General features: G+C 36.3%; 1 protein-coding gene and 1 long non-coding RNA gene across 2 annotated transcripts in view; one reads left to right on the top strand and one right to left on the bottom strand.

The window, feature by feature from the left end:
* The first annotated feature begins 213 nt into the window (after positions 1-213).
* Positions 214-5818, top strand: LOC128030467 (uncharacterized). The gene is made up of 4 exons (XR_008187906.1): positions 214-451; positions 1381-1537; positions 1732-1801; positions 5322-5818. It is a non-coding gene; the product is annotated as an uncharacterized LOC128030467 (long non-coding RNA).
* A 1127-nt stretch (positions 5819-6945) lies between these two features.
* Positions 6946-16957, bottom strand: part of LOC128030466 (RNA-binding motif, single-stranded-interacting protein 3) — a 124098-nt gene continuing 114086 nt past the window's right edge. The window contains exons 11-14 of the mRNA XM_052618127.1: positions 13964-14074; positions 12064-12147; positions 11677-11804; positions 6946-10712 (exon numbers count right to left, since the gene is read on the bottom strand). Coding sequence (XP_052474087.1) covers positions 10709-10712; positions 11677-11804; positions 12064-12147; positions 13964-14074 — 327 coding nt within the window. The 3' untranslated portion in view covers positions 6946-10708. The remainder of the gene's footprint in view (positions 10713-11676; positions 11805-12063; positions 12148-13963; positions 14075-16957) is intronic.

Below are 16957 nucleotides of genomic sequence, written 5' to 3'. Positions count from 1 at the left end.
AAAAATTAGCATATTGTGATAAAAGTTCATTATTTTCCATAATGTAATGATAAAAATTTAACTTTCATATATTTTAGATTCATTGCACACCAACTGAAATATTTCAGGTCTTTTATTGTTTTAATACTGATGATTTTGGCATACAGCTCATGAAAACCCAAAATTCCTGTATAGATAGATGGCTAGATAGATAGATTCAACACTCAAAAAAATGATTTTTGCTCTTTGTTCAATTTAATTAATTAAAATGAGCACATACAACATAACTCTTTGTAAAAATGGTGTCAACTTAATTATATTTAACATGAACAATGTAATTTTCAAAAAATTAGGTTTACAAAATTTTTTTAAATTGAGTCAACAAGAATATTTTTTGTTCGTCTTAACCGGATGCACGTCATCAACGGAAACGGATGCAGATGGATTGTTCAGCAGCGAACATGTGAGATGGGTAAGTGGCCTTTTTTTCTTATCTATCACCGTCCATCTAATTTTATTTAATTAACAAACTAATTAAAATATGCTTTCTTAATATCTTGTTGCATACCAGAAAGTTATTTTTCTATAAGCACTGTATGAAAATAGCTCTTAAGTGTGTCTTTTGTAGCTGATGTTAGGTTTCTGGATTCAGCACGTGGTGCAGACTTTCTTTTTTTCTTTTTTTACTAAAAGTATAAAATAACGTTAAAATGAAGCATCGCATAACAAGAGAGAACAGAAAACCCTTCAGTACCATTAATTAATGTATAAAACCAGGGCCATAAGACACGCCCGATAATTAGAAATGGCCAAATTGTCCCCTAGGATTTTAAATTCTTATTCTGTATTCAGCTGTTGTTAGGGTGACAAAGTTTCAAATGTATATTTTAGGTCTTCCTCATCTATATTTAATTTATTGCTCGTCATTGTTAAAACGATTGAGATGCCAATCAAAGCGCACAGCAGCCAATCGAAGGCTTTAGATTAGTCACGCTTGTTAAGTTCACGTGCTCGTGACTGAATTCACAGCGTTCACGAAGTCTCTCGTCTTAAACAACAAATAGTGTTTTAGCGACGTAAGTACTACATTTCGCTGCTTCAGTAATTGTAAGTGGAGTTTTTGCATTTCTTGTGCTAGCTAGGTTATGGTCATGGACCGACATTAGGTCTGTGTAGGCAGCTAATAACGTTTTGTTTCTCCAAGCGCTTGTATGTGTAAGTTAATGTTATTCTGTTACTTGCGATTAATATATCAAGAGGAATAATCGAAAATGATTTCTGTCATAAATAAGTTGTCACCCTGACCCTGTACTAAATATTTAGTTTTCTTTGTAGCACTTTAACCTTTTTTGTCTTTGCTGAATTGCCCATAAACAAGACCTCTGTAACTTATGTCTTCAGATAAATTATGAATTTCATCGGATCACAACCCTTCCTTTACACTCCAAAATTCATGTCCAAACTGGATCTGTTCTCTGATGATCTGCTAAAAGTGTTTACCAAAAAGGGTGGAGTGTTTAGAAAAAAGATTCAAGATGTGATGGTGCCAGTGTCTCAGGTAGTATTTTTTTTTTCTTCAGTTTTCTTTTTAAACTTTTTTTATTTTTTATATATTGCTTTTTAATACAAGCTATTGATATAGTGCTCTGTAATGCATAATGGCTCAGAGATGTGTATTGAAGGGTGTCAAATGTATGAATATCGGAACTTAAAAAAATGTTTTGTCTCTTTTCTTACAATGCCACCATGGAGACCAAGCAAGAGTGCATTCTCAATGATCTATGCATCTACCTGAATGAAGATGAATATGATGCAGTATTTGGTGAGTATAGAGTCAAAAACTGCTGATGGGTAAAGAGTTAATGTACATTTTTTTAAATTTTAAAATATTGAGTAAATTGTAAAGCTCCGATATGAATTAAATGACTGATGTTAACTTCTCTTTAAACCTTTGTACTCCACACAGCCACTGGTTTAGGTTTACGTGATATCATCCTGTTTGATAAGCACAGTTCTTAATAGTCAATTCGATTCACCTTTATTTATGTAGTACTTTACACAATACACATTGTCAAAGCAGCATAATTAAACAGGAAAATAGTTTGTCGATAATGCAAGAGGACAATAACAAACAGACAGTTTTTGTTTTGTTTTTTTTTTTAAGAAAAAGTCAGTTCATTGATTATTCAGTGATGTCATCATCCAGTTCAACTCTCTTCCAATAGTGTCTATGCAATCAGTCAAGCATCCCCATTCGCCAAAGGTGGCAGTGGCAAGGAACCAAAACTTAAAGGGATGGTTCACTTTCAAATTAAATTTTGATATGTTTTAGCTTACCTCAAGAACATCCAAAATGTAGGTGTCTTTGTTTCCGCAGTATTTCCCATTTTGACATTTTTAGGTCAAACTGTTCTTGTCTGTGACCCATATAATGGAGGTCTATGGTCACCACCTCAAAGAGCATGCACAGAGGAGTCAAAATTAAACAATTCCCCACCGTAAGTACACATTGATGACCCAAGACACGAAACGAGCGGTTTGTGTAAGAAAAAGAACAGTATTTATATCGTTTTTACCTCTTGTACACAACCACGTCCAACTGATGTGAGGGCGCGAGTGCTTCCTGATGTGTGACGTGTGCGCGCTCTGGCTTAGTCTGCGCAAGCACGGAAAGCGCACTTATTGTTTCCACTTACTGTCCATGGTTTACACAGAGATTTCCGAAGTGTTAACTTACACTGTGAAGATTTAAACATATTTATATGTACAGGAAATTGCAATGGAAGACGATTTCAATATATCAACAGACAATGTTGAATTTGTCACAGCCATATTTATTTGAACCAGAGCGATCATGGAATCATCCGCTGCGGCAGCACGTCTTCAAGCCTCAGAGACCGAGTTCTCTTAAAAATTGGTGGTGTTTTAGTAGCAAGTGTTGTGAGATGCCAACAGAACTGGAGAACATATGTTGTCACGAATGGAACAACTACAAGACGACAACAAGGACATTATCGTATCACACACCAGCCTGACTGAAGATCCTGAGTTTCCTCCGCTGTTGAGCCGCAGCGTTTTGCACATTGCGTTTAGTTTGCCATGTATAAACTGGAGGCGACGTCCAATGCCAGAGGGACCCAATGGCACGCTGTCAATAGAGTGAGTAATGTGTTGTGTTTATTGTAATTGCAACGATTATAGGGTGCATTATAAACAAATAATTACAGTTACTGCATTATATTTCAGACAGTGCAGATTGGTGGTGTATTGTGTGGTAAACAATAAACAATGAGTGACGTACACGCGTGAGAGATCGCTTCCGGCGCTTTCCGTGCTTGCGCAGACTAAGCCAGAAGCACTCGCACACTCAGATCAGTTGGACGTGGTTGTGTACAGGAGATAAAACCAAAATAAATACTGTTAATTTTCTTACACAAACCGCTCGTTTTGTGTCTTAGGTCATCAATGTGTACATACGATGGGGAATTCTTTAATTTGGACTTCTCTGTGCATGCTCTTTGAGGTGGTGACCATAGACCTCCATTATGTGAGACACAGACAAGAACGGTTTGACCTAAAAATATAAAAATGTAAACTACTTCGAAAACAAAAGACACCTACATCTTGGATGCCCTTAAGTTGAGCTAAAACATACCTAATTTAATTTGAAAGTGAACTATCCCTTTAATTAGTGACGGAAATGGAAAATAAACTTTGGGCCTGATGAAAAACAGCAGTTTAATTCCAGGCTTCACGGGGTAGTCGTGGCCTAATGGTTAGAGAGTCGGACTCCCAATCAAAAGGTTTTGAGTTAGAGTCCCGGGCCGGCAGGAATTGTGGGTGGCGGGAGTGCATGAACAGCTCTCTCCACCTTCAATACCACGACTTAGGTGCCGTTGAGCAAGGCATCGAACCCCCAACTGCTCCCCGGGCGCCGCAGCATAAATGGCTGCCCACTGCTCCGTGTGTGTGTGTGTGTGTGTGTGTGTGTGTGTGTGTGTGTGTGCACCTTGGATGGGTTAAAAGCAGAGCACGAATTCTGAGTATGGGTCACCATACTTGGCTGTATGTCACGTCACACTTTAAAGAGAAAAAAAAAATAAAAATATATATATATACCTTTAACATACAAAGTAATTCCGTTTGTTCAGTAATAAAGTAATATATTTTACAAGGCGCTCGTTTAGGTGAATGGCATTGCATCCATCTATGTTGGTTTGAAAATAAAGTGACTAATGATTTTATAGATGAAATTAAAGTACACAAACCTGTATTTTGGCAAAGATTTGCACCAATTTGGTGGTGCCAAGGACTGCGCTGTTCTTAAGAAAATTGAAAAAAAGCTTGTACTCAGTAACTCAACCGTTTTCAGAGAATGAGGGAAGGGTGTGCTGTCAGCAGTTGTTTTAATTGTGCCCAGTTTTGGTTAAAGTTAAGTAATATTGATTTGAAATGAGTATCGGTAGCATTTTATAATAATGGTCCATCAGTTAATGTTAGTTAACTGCATTAGTTAACATGATCTAAGCAAGAACAATCCTTCTACAGCATTTATGAATCTTAGTTTGTTAATTTCAACATTTACTAATGCATTATTCAAATCAAAAGTTGTGCTTGTTAACATTAGTTAATACACTGTGAATTAGCATGAACTAACAATGAATAACTGTATTTTCATTAAGATTAACAAAGATGAATAAATACAGTAATGTATTGTTCATTGTTTGTTCATGTTACTTAATGAATTAACTAACATTAACTAATGGAGATTATTCTAAAGTGTTACCGAAGTATCAATGGCTCTTGAGAATATCTGGATTTATAAATGTAATTTGTTAATGTCATTAATCTAAATGAATTAAAAATTTCAAACAGTCACTGAGTGATAGTTAGAGATTTTAAGGTAGCATAGTTATTCATTGTTGTGATATTGACAGAGGCACTGTATTTTCCATTATAAAGTGGAACACAGTCTGCCAAAGGTGTTGAGTTGGGTTGTGATCTGGTGACCGAACGCCATAGCATTGTTTTAAGATGGCTCGTGGCGGTTTGAATGTGCTGTGGAAGTGGAGTTGTTCACTAAAAATAACTGTTGTTTCTCTCCAAATATGTGTATTTTCAGTGTCACATTATAGCATTTGTTACACTACTGTACCATTATTTATTAATGATTTAGAACTATTCCATTGAGGTCCACAAGTCTAAAATAAGCTGAGTGCACATTTCTTAATGTTTGTATTGGGGTTTTCATTTAAAAAAAAAAAAGAAACATGCTGTATAATTTTTTTTTTTTATATATGCCATACATTTACAATTTTTATATATATTTTTTTTTTCCAAAGGATGATGACCCTGCAAGAACCGAAGCGGACATAAAGACGACCTTTTAGGGATTTTGTGATGAAGGCATGAATTTGCTGATGCAACAGAAGACCCTGAAGATATCTGCATTGTGCTGGAAGATGTGGAGGTGCTTTCTGGTTTAGGTAATGTAGCATTGGCTACAGCCATGCTACTTGGACAAATATACTCTTTAAATCTTACTCATCCATAGGAGATCCATTACCCTTTAAGGTGCTCCAAAAAATGATTCTCGAGCTGAACTTGTGTAAATTGTCTGCCAAAGCACAGGCGCAGAAAACAAAACTCTTCACTTGGGTGTGCTGTTTGAGGATCCCTTTGTGAATGCTGTTTTATTTCCTTGTATGCTCATGTGTTTTTGTTGTATCTGAATTTTTGCATGATGAGCAGAGGTGATTAAGTCTCTCAATCACATTTAATCTCATGTTTAAGAAAACAAAATAAAATAACATTTTGTTATATTCTTATATGCTCATGTTTTATTTGCATTGTCATTTCTTAACTTAGTGAGCATGTTTAATTGCCATATTTGCAGTTTTAAGAAGACACTCAAGGTTAAATGTGCTCATGTTTTAAATACAGATTTTTACTAAATGGACTGACTTTTAACATATTCACAGGAGTAGACTATAGGTATACAGTAAATAGGTTTTAATGTAATAGAACATGTATTTCACTTTCATTTGGAAGTAACTGTAGAATCAAGTTAGATAAGTGTAATGATTTAAATTTTTTCTAGTAGGTAGGACAAAAATGTTTGTAGTTGACATTGCATTGTTAGATATAGTAGACATGACCAAATTGAATGTAGTTAACATGGCATTATTTTATATAGTAGGCATGACAAAATTCAGAGTAGTTAACCTGACACAACTTTCTCTATTAGGCATGGCAAAACTCTATCTAGTAGAATGGACCAATTTTCTTTTTGTTGTCTTGACTAAAATAATTTAAGTTTGTACAACAAGATTACTACAAATCATTTCAAACTAATTCGATATTGTTTGGAAAATGTAATTAAATTTCATGGAAAAGTTTACTCAAATTTTAAGTTCGTTCAACAACTTTTTTTTTTGAGTGAACTTTATTGTCAGTATGCAGAGAACATACAAAGCTAATGAACTGCAGTAATTACTTTAAGAACCAGTCAGTAAATACTCATTTTAGAATCCCAAATTATACATTACAGCTTCAATTTGAATTGGACCAGTGTTAGTCATTGATTCAATTTATTTAATTATCATTGATATTATATTCCAGGTTTTGTTAATGTTTTGACATTTTTTTATAAACATAAACATACATTTATATATTAAAAAAATATTCAATTTTTTTTAAAATAAAAATTAGGTTTCATTTTAGTTTAGTTGTATTTATTTTCATATTTAAAGTGGTATTTAGTATTCTGATTTTTTAGTAGTTTTAATTTAAAGAAAATCAAATTGAGAAATGCTCATATGGTTAAAGTCCATATCAGCTTGCAATAATTGAGATTGCAATAATTCAACGTAAAATGTGCAGCCACCGCTATAGTGTTATAACATCGATTGGCTCTTTCCACAAAAGACTCAAAAAGAAAAGTTCAACCAGAATCAAAAAGTGGCATGATTTTGTAGATTTTTTTTATTGAAAGCTTCATCAAAAGAAAACAAAAATAAACAGAAGTTTAAACCTAACATCCACTGGTCTACAGACACTCTCAGGATCACAGCTCGAGCACATGGGAGGCAAGAAAGTGAAGCAACTCAAGAAATCATTGTAGCATCGTAAAACTGTTCCGCTTTCATATTTCAACAACACCTGTACAAAAACAATTCCATAAATATTTCTCTATTTCATCTGCCAGCACGTTAGTCTCTAATTGAGGTTTTGCAGTTTGTGTTGAATTTGGTTGAACCTATGCTGTTTCCTGACAGTACAACAGACGAATAGACGAACAATCGTCATTCAATGACCTCAACTGTGACAGCCAATCAGATGTACCTACAGAAAAAAAAGCATGGCTTGGACCTCACATCCAATGAATGGGAGCAGAGTTTCTAGCCAGCGAAAACCTTCGTGGATGAAAGGTGTTTAGCTTACTAAATTACAGTTGGGATGAGAACTCCATCCTACAGTTAGCAGAACCTTCAGCTTAATGGGACACATTTATTCACTCTTTAATGAAAAGCATGAAGGCCGCAGAGTGTATAACGCAATGACATCTTCACACACCTCTCATATGAGATACCAGCTTGAATTGTCTCTCCATTCCCAAGGCCCTGACCACTTAAATACTGAATGCTTGTTAGCAGCGAGCACATGATAAAAATAACTCTCCAAAAAGACAGTGGATGACAGAGACAAAACAGTGACTTTTTAAATTTATTATTATTATTATTTTTTTTACTTTTTTGTTTAAACAGGTGAAAAATTAAAAGCTAGCGTGTCCTTTTTGAAGCAGTGCTGTCTTGCTCATTAGGAACATGGCATCGCTTCGCTTTAATCCACAGTGTGAACACAGTATCTCACTGCAATGGCCATCACCAGAGGATAAAGTACACCAACTTTGCTTTAATACTGTCCCCTAGTGGCTAATTGAGATCATTACTTAGCTGTATAGAGGTCATGAAAACAGGAAAAAAGACCAAAGTGTCCACGATGACGTTCAAAAGGAATAAAGTGATCTTGAGGACTCTCGCCGGCCCTTTAAGACAGATAATTTATTCCCAGAGCACCTCGACAACTCTAGCTACCCGACTGTAAAACTAGGAGGAGTATTTATGATGAGCCGTATGACCATGAAGGCAGCAGAGACAGTCCATGATTCACCACGTGTATTAGAACTCTTTGCTGACGCTTTAATATAGTGCTTTCCTATCTGACTGCATCAAAATTACATCAACTTCATGGTAAATAAAGGGCAGCAGCCTGGTTTGTACATTAAAGGGATAGTCTGTCCAAAAATGTAAATTTACTCATGTTGTTCCAAACATGGCTTACTTTCTTCTACGCAATATAAAAGAGAACCTTTTAAAGAATGTTGGCGACCAAACAGTTTCAGGTCCAATTGACTGTTGTTGTATCTTTTGTCCATACAGTGCAAGTAAATGGGAACCGAAATTGTTCGGTTGGCATTGTTCTTCATTTTTGACTGATTTTTTTTTTTTTTTTTGGATGGACTATCCCTTTAAATTAGGAAATGTTCCCTCTTTCTACTCTTCTGTTTGCTAGTGTCCCCCCTCTGGAATAGGCAGCCTGATAAAAAGAAAGCTAATTTCAGATACGGAAGGTTAAAATGTCACATGGGTGATATTTCTAACCTTAATTCTGAGCTGTCAAGGCACCTGAACAACCACCGAATCCCATAATGATGGGAACCTTAGGCTCTGTCCCAGATTGCGTAGTTGGTGTGTATCCGCCGTCCTGCAATGGTCAGTGTGCATCCATGTGACCATAATGTGTCACGATTTAAGATTTTAGGATAACTACGGATTACTAACTATTATAATGCCACCAAAATGTGGCCATGACCAGCAAGGGCTTTGGGACAGAGCCTTTGTTTTTCAAGTAAAGACCGCCATTTTCATGAGAGATTTCCTATGGCATCTGGTTGATTGAGGAAACCTTGCATATAAAATGAGGCATTTCGATCAATGCGACTGCAAATACAGACGGGAGTGCTCAGAACAAAATGTTATGCTAATGGTGCTAATTGCAAATGTTTCTCAGTGCCCCTGAAGCAAAGCTTGTGTTTCATGACCTGCAACACATTCTCCTGTGTTTCCTCACGGTAAAATTGCTTTCGATGAGGTAGTGATCTGTACACAGAGTTTAAATACACACTAGTGAGTGCTGTGTTTCATTCCTGTTGAGCTGAAATTACGAATACGGCCTTCTTTGTGGGAAAGCTCGAACTGAACGGATGTGCGACGTGTTTAATAGTGACCGACCATCAGTCGGCGACTGAGAAGGTGCAGCGATAGAGGTATAGTTCTTTCAGCCGGGCAGACGGGACGGGAGATGAATGATGGTTGAGCCGCTCTCTGTCGCCCTCTGGTGGGGAGATCACACTCATGAGAATCAGTGATGGTGGATTTCTGCCTCTCAACTGAACGACTGACATAGATTCTACAACAGTGGAAGGAAGTTTAAACCCTAAAGTATCAATTTGGCCGTCAAGGTCAAATGGATAGCTCTGAAACCAAATGATTACACCAAAAAATCTCAAATAGAAAAAAAGAAACAAACAAAAATTGATCCACTCCACTGTCTTGAGGGGGGTTTCTTCATCTTTGGTATAAAATATGCCATCCACGGGCTGCATTTGATCCACAGCTAAGAAAGACTAAAGAAATTGTCAACAATTTCCTATTACTATTGCTTTTTGCACACATTTGCTTTTTTACTTTTTCATTTAATCCATAAGCTCTTATCTATTTAGATTTGCACTGCCATTTTTTTTTACTGTTTTAGTTTTCTTTTCTTTTTTTTTCCGCAATGAAACAAGCAAAGCAGGCTAAAAACACCTTAAAGCTCATAAAAAATATTGCAGATAAAAACAATAATGCCATTAAAAATGATCTGCACTACACAATAAACTGCATTTCCCATGATGCAGTGGATTAACATTTGTTTCATCTGTTCCTAAAAAATGCAACTCTCTTTAATCATCATCATGACCACAATATTTTTTTTTTGTCTGTCCTCTCTTTTAAACACAAAGTCACCACTGATAATTTAAAACGTCTCCAGGAGACCTCTCTCTTTCTTTCTATTCTTTATACAGGTAATCTCCTTTCTTTGTCAGATCATTTTCACTGCATTCATTAGTCTCAAACAGGAAAAAGTCTTAGACGTTTCTTGAAATTAAGGCAACAAAGATGAAAAAACATTGATATTCTCTAGAAAACTAAAATCTAACTCATAAAAAAAAGAAAAGTAATAGTAGCTTAGAATCCGAGGAAGACTTCTTTCTTTCTTTTTACAAGAACGTGCTTCCTCATCTAATAGAAAACCCCACTGTTTCTGAAAACCTACCTGCACATTCAAAAAAAAAAAAAAAAAAAGAATAGGAAAACTTGTACTTGTTTGAATTCGTTCACTTCATGAAGGTAAGGTTTTTCGGATAGCCGATTAACAGTAGGCTCGACCTCCGAGACTGCATTTCTCTCGTTTCTGGTCTGTTTGTGAGTCCTCCAAAGGTCCTCCGGTGTGGGCCAGGTGTTAAATAAATTGTTTGTTGTAGATGTTTTTATTTTAGATGCTTGTGCAAAAGTAGACACAAACGTGTGTTCCTGTCTCTTGCGCTCTGTTTTCAATGTTCCCTCGTTGCAGTCCCCCGGTCTCAAGGCAACACAGTCACCTTAACGCCCCCCTCCTCCTCTGGTTATCTGAACCAATGAGAAAGTCAGAGTTTGAAAAGCATACTGTATACGATTCACTGATGGTTTATCACTTCTTCCTGATGGTCCAATAACAACATAATTTAATGAGCTAAATATAAGGCCATATCATGAATTCAGCTTGGCCACAGTTAACAGTTATACATTTAAAGCTGCAGTAGGTAACTTTTGTAAAAATTTATTTTTTACATATTTGTTAAATCTGTCATTATGTCCTGGCAGTAGAATATGAGACAGATAATCTGTGAAAAAATCAAGCTCCTCTGGCTCCTCCCAGTGGTCCTATTGCCGTTTGCAGTTACGGACCGCTCCCGGTAAGAAATCAACCAATCAGAGCTGCGGTCTGTAACTTTGTTTGTGTTCAAAATGTAGAAAAATGTATATAATAAGTGAGTACAGCATGAATCCATTTTCCAAACCGTGTTTTTAGCTTGTCCTGAATCACTAGGGTGGGCCTATAATAAGTGTTTATATTCGGACTATTTTAGATTGCTTCTGGGGTACCGTGGCGGAGTAACCCAGTACCTTTGTGATTCTTCATAGACATAAACAGAGAGAAGTAGTTCCGGCTACGATGTTCTTCCGCAAGACGCAAGCAGTTCTGTTTATTAACCGCTAGAGCGTCAAAAGTTACCTACCGCGGCTTTAAGTTGTGAAAAAATTACTATACATACTTATTCCAACAATTAACATTTTTACAATGTTGCAAAAGACTGTTAGGAAGTTGCTAATACTGAAATATATTAGGAACCTCACGGCTGTGGCCTGATTGTTTTCTGGTGTTGTCACTTCATTTTTGAAACACCGGTTTCTTTAAAAAAACTGAAATTGGTTATTTTTGGCCTTTTTTATTTATTGATTTAATTTATTATTTATTGAAGTGTTGTAAAATGTTGCAAAAAAAAATTGTGTGCTTGCTGAGTCATGCATATATACTATATATCAAACTCACTTAGCGGGTTGAAAAGTGTAGGTGGGCGCGTGATCGCTGGTGTTGTCCACACCCAGAGGCTGTTGCTGACCGCTGGCATCCTGTGATGAGGGCGGAACACTCTGAGGAGAAGCCTCCGTCACCACTCCCTGGAAGGATATGATGTCATAATTACAGGACGTCCCCTCGCAAGAAACAGAAGTACCTTTTAACCTACTCCAAAAAGAGGCATTATGGCTGTGTTTGGTGCTCCACACTGAAATCAGGCCTTGTAAAGCTGAAATAAAAGGCACTAAGGAAGTTGTTGGCGGATTTTGGCCCGAGGTGACTGATCTTCAGGTTTTCAATTAGCAGTGTTCATGTAATCAGTTGGACCGGCGAATGGATTAGCAGTCGCCCGAAACTCACCTCTACAGAGACAGCTGAGGCAGGCATCGCAGTGTACTGGGGAATGTAGGTCCCCTGCATAGGAGCAGCAGCCGCAGTCATGTACTGCAACAAATAAATACAAAGAGACACAGTTCATTCACACATACAAAACTATGCATGGTATGGATCTATTAAATCAAAGGCACTAATACATACAAGTGACCAGAAAAATGCAGAGCCCCTATAGGGACATGATAGAAAAAAATATGACATGGGAGAAAAAGATTCATTTTCACATTTGCACAGAGAAACTATTTTGTGAGAAACTTTTGTTGATTGATGATGGAAATAATATGAGATGGAAGGAACAACTATATTTCAATGCTTTAAAGAGGGAGGAGTGCAAAATGTATTTAATTGAATGCAAAAGCATTGAAGTATAATTATTCCTCCAATGTCATATATTTTACCCATCATCATGTCCCTGGCTCCATACAGAATGAAGAATCTTGCCGAGATGAACACTAAATGATAACAAACATATTTTCAATCCTTCTATTAGTCGAATCCTGTTTGCTTTTTCCTTCAGTTTAGGTACTACTAGAAATTAATAATTTTACTTTTACTCATCACATTTCGAATGATTCACAATTTCATTTAGACCTCAATTAGACCTTCAAAATATAAGGTACATATTTCACTGCTCATAGTGATACAGATCTATCTTCTTATTAAACACTGATGTATATTTTTCTTGCTGAGTTGTATCTTCACTCAATTTTGGTACATTTCCAAAAATCACCATGAAAGTACAATAGTGACTAAACCTTAAATAATGTTATTAATGAATAAATGCTTGAGAGCAAACAGGTTTAGTGATCAGTCTGTAAACTAGAGGCATTTTAGTATTTATATTAGTGCTGTCAAATGATTAATCACGATTAATCACATCCAAAATAAAATATTTTATTTACAAAATGTGTGTGTGTGTACAGAGTATATTTAAAAAAAAAATTCTTAAATATATACATGCATGTGTGTGTATTTATATAGACATACTATATGTCCATGTACTGTGTATATTTATTATGTAAAAATATATATTTTTTGGATGCGATTAATCATTTCACAGAACCAATTTATTTATATAAGGGTGGTGTTGGCGCAGTGGATAAGACACATGCCTTTGGTGTGAGAGACCCGGGTTCGAATCCACTGTGAGACACCAATGTGTCCCTGAGCAAGACACTTAACCCAAAGTTGCTCCAGAGGCATGTGACCTCTGACATATATAGCAATTGTAAGTCGCTTTGGATAAAAGCGTCAGCTAAATGAATAAACGTAAATGTAAATATACTATTACATTTTATAGTACTATACAGTTAGTATTTTGAATGAGCTTTTATTTTTATATTTTCATTTTAGCTTGAGATTTAATAATTTTAGTACTTATTAAAGTTCGTTGGAAAGTCAGTAGTTCTAATTTTCATTTTCCAATTATTATTATTTTTTTCAGTATCAACACTGCTACAAAAAAAGTTATTCAAATATCCAACAGTTATCAATCAGATTTGGCAGAGTTAAACATTTAATAAGGTCAGGTAAAAGGTTTCAGGATATTGGTCAACTAAGTTAAAAAGCTAAGAATAAAGTTTTACTTTTTTAAAGGACTTTTTATTTTTAAATGCTTTTAAAAACTGTATCTACTTTCTTTTAGGTATGTTTGGCTGGATACTTGAGTTCAATACTGGCAAGAGTATTCATAACTTATTTCCCAGTACTTTTTACATCCCTGGGTAGAGTTGAACTTCCTTGTTATTTTCTTCCATAATAGTTTGCCAAATTTTAATTAGCATTTAACTTTCTTCTTCGGCTCCTCCGCAATTCAGACCAGCAGAAGGTGAAGAGGCCTTACGATGAAGGCAGCGGACACACTCACAGTGCCAGTGGTACCCATGGACAGGTGGTTCATCTGCTGGGTGAGGGGTCCCATCATGTTAGCGGGCTGCATGGAGATGGTGTGGTCCATGGCTGGCGTTATCACAGCACCCTACACGCATGTACAAACACAAACACACATTATAACAGGTCGAACTGCGTGAAGCATGGGAGAGGAAATGAGCTATCATTCAACAATCCAACTGGACGACTTCATTAGAGTCAACAGGCTGATCATGCATTCAGAACTCTCTCTTTCTTTCACTCATCTCATTGGCCCGTACAGCCACAGCTGGGCCCTATTATGAGGGCCAGACGTGAGCTGTTCCACTTCAACAAGTGAAATAATGCGATCCAAATGCGAGCCATGCATAGTTCTGCAGACATGATGCATTGCTCACTTAACAGCAGAGCTGCTCCACACCACGGGTGTGTTTAGGTTTCAGGCATGCTGGGATGAGAGTGCTAACACATGTGAGGAACAGACTAAAGAGAGAGAGAGAGAGACGTCTGCAATTTGCAACCGCTGACCTGAGCTATCATCTGATGCCGTCACATGACTGCTTTCACAGAACTATGCCAGAGACGCAAGCACACGCTCGTTCTCGCATGCCAACTTGATTAGGATTAACCTTTCAGAAGAGACCCTCCGTCAAACAGTTTGTCAGAAAGTTCAATTCTGACGCTGGGATGAAGAGAAACCATTGTGCCATGTATAACTCTGGTTACAGTTTATGAGGCACTCTTTCCTGTTAGTAGTGTTGTGTTTAAGACTCTTATCGGTACAAAATCACATCTCTGAATTAGCGATTGAGTAGAAATTCATCAGTCCGGACTACAGATTCAACATAAGATAAAAATGAACCCTATTTACTGACTCAAGGCACGTTCTTGGCCTTTTTGTGGATGATTCATTAGAGCATGTTGTTTTAAATAAACCGTTTGTCTTCATGATAATCATTTTGATTCACTTTTATCCAACAAGGATGCATTCAATTGATCAATAACGACTAAAAAAAGATTTATAATGCTACAAAACATTTCCATTTCATACTGTTCTTTTGAACGTTGTGTCCAGTATCCTGAACAAAATATATAAAAAACTTTGAACGTATCAAAATATATACAGTAAAGCAGCACAACTCTTTTAACATCGATAACAATAAGAAATGTTTCTTAAGCAGCAAATTGGTCTATTAAAATGATTGGTAAAGGCTCATGTGATGCTGCAGACTGGAGTGATGCTGAGCTGTGCAATCACAGGACCATATGAAAATACATTCAAATAGAAAACAGTTATTTCTAATTGTAATAACATTTCACAGTATTACTGCTTTTATAGATGCAGCCTTGATGAACTTATGAATGGAGAATACAGCAATAACTTTCATTACTTTAGCCGAGCGGACAGTTTAAGAATGTAAACCAGCATCCGAAATGTTTTTAAGTATGGTTTTAACAAACACTAAGGCTTTATTCTGGGACGGTATGTAACACCACCATCACCATCAAACAATAATAAAATCAGGTTCCACCCTATATTATTCCCCATTCAATATACTGTGTAACCTGGGGCCCGTTCTTCGTACGTCGCTAACTCAGTTAGCTGGATTTGAATGTTGACGATTTGGCGTGATCTTGGATCGTTTGGTTCTTCGAAGCTCATCCTGGAGCTGCTGTCATAGCAACAGGTCCGTCAGCATAAACCTGTTCGGGAGCAGACTTATTTCATGTAAACAGGATTAGATCGCTTCTTTTCAACCAGAACTGATACTCAAAATATGCCTGCTACCACCGCTACTTTATTACAAGAGTATCGTACTGATCCAGGGACAATAATTTAAAATAATAATCATTAAAAAAAATTATTTAAAAATAATATAAAAATGCTGTAGCTAGAAACTATACTATAGACACAGCCAGTTTTACTCACTGAAATATTTAATTGTCATAAAATTATTACTTCATAATTGTATTAGAGTCTTACACACATGCTAAACAGATAATAGAGTTGTGCATTATTTTGAGTGATATTATAAGAGTGGCTTGATGGAGCGCAGGAGATGCAGATAACATGATATTGACCCTTAAGAAACTTTCATTAATGCGGTCACGTAACAAATCTATCCAAATATAAAATGAAATGAATAGATAATTTCTACATTGAATTAAAAATGTAAAGACTGCTCAACTATTATAAATTGCGAATCTAAATAACTGGGAATCATGAAAGAAATTCTAATAAAATAAAAACATGTATATATTATCTGTTTCATGTATCTATTATAAAATTTATGTAGTTTTGTTTGCCTGGCTGTTTCCTTATAAAAGTCCAGAAATTTGTCAAGTTTTTCGTTGGGTGTCATTTTAAATTATATGACGTCATTACATTGCCGTCTTGCCACCAGCCAATCGCTGCACTGCTGATCATGGTTTCGAGTATCGATACATATCCCCTTTTAAGCCAACACATGAACGCGCAATTATCTCAGATAACTCAATCCAGCGATACTAATCATACACAACAGGTGTGTTCGAAGAACCCAATCAGCCGGATCATGATTAGCGCGATGATATCATCTTGGATGTGTCATTTGATCTCGGATGTAATAAGCGACGTATGAAGAACGGGCCCCTGGAAACATGCCACATTATGCAAGTAAAATGGGTTGCAAATGGCCAGTTACAGTTGCTTTTCAAGATTTCAAGCTATCTATGGTCATTATCTGATTTAGATTTTTTTATCTATCAATACGCGAATAAAATTCATGATGATCTATTTATTCTTTTCTAGGCAGAGGTATATACTGTATTTATGGCTAAATGTCTGATTACTCTCTTAAAACACTTAAATCTTGAAATTCTATTCGTCTATAGCCCTTCTTCTCCCTCTGCGTCTCATCGTTGTCATGACAATCAGAATATGTCTTCAGAATTTTTTTCAGCTGTGGAAGAGCATCAGCTTTCAAACATGTGACACTTGTGTGGTGACTCC

Source organism: Carassius gibelio, chromosome A16 (assembly GCF_023724105.1).
Source record: "Carassius gibelio isolate Cgi1373 ecotype wild population from Czech Republic chromosome A16, carGib1.2-hapl.c, whole genome shotgun sequence".
NCBI classification, from domain to species: domain Eukaryota; kingdom Metazoa; phylum Chordata; class Actinopteri; order Cypriniformes; family Cyprinidae; genus Carassius; species Carassius gibelio.
This window is presented reverse-complemented; position numbering and strand designations above follow the sequence as displayed.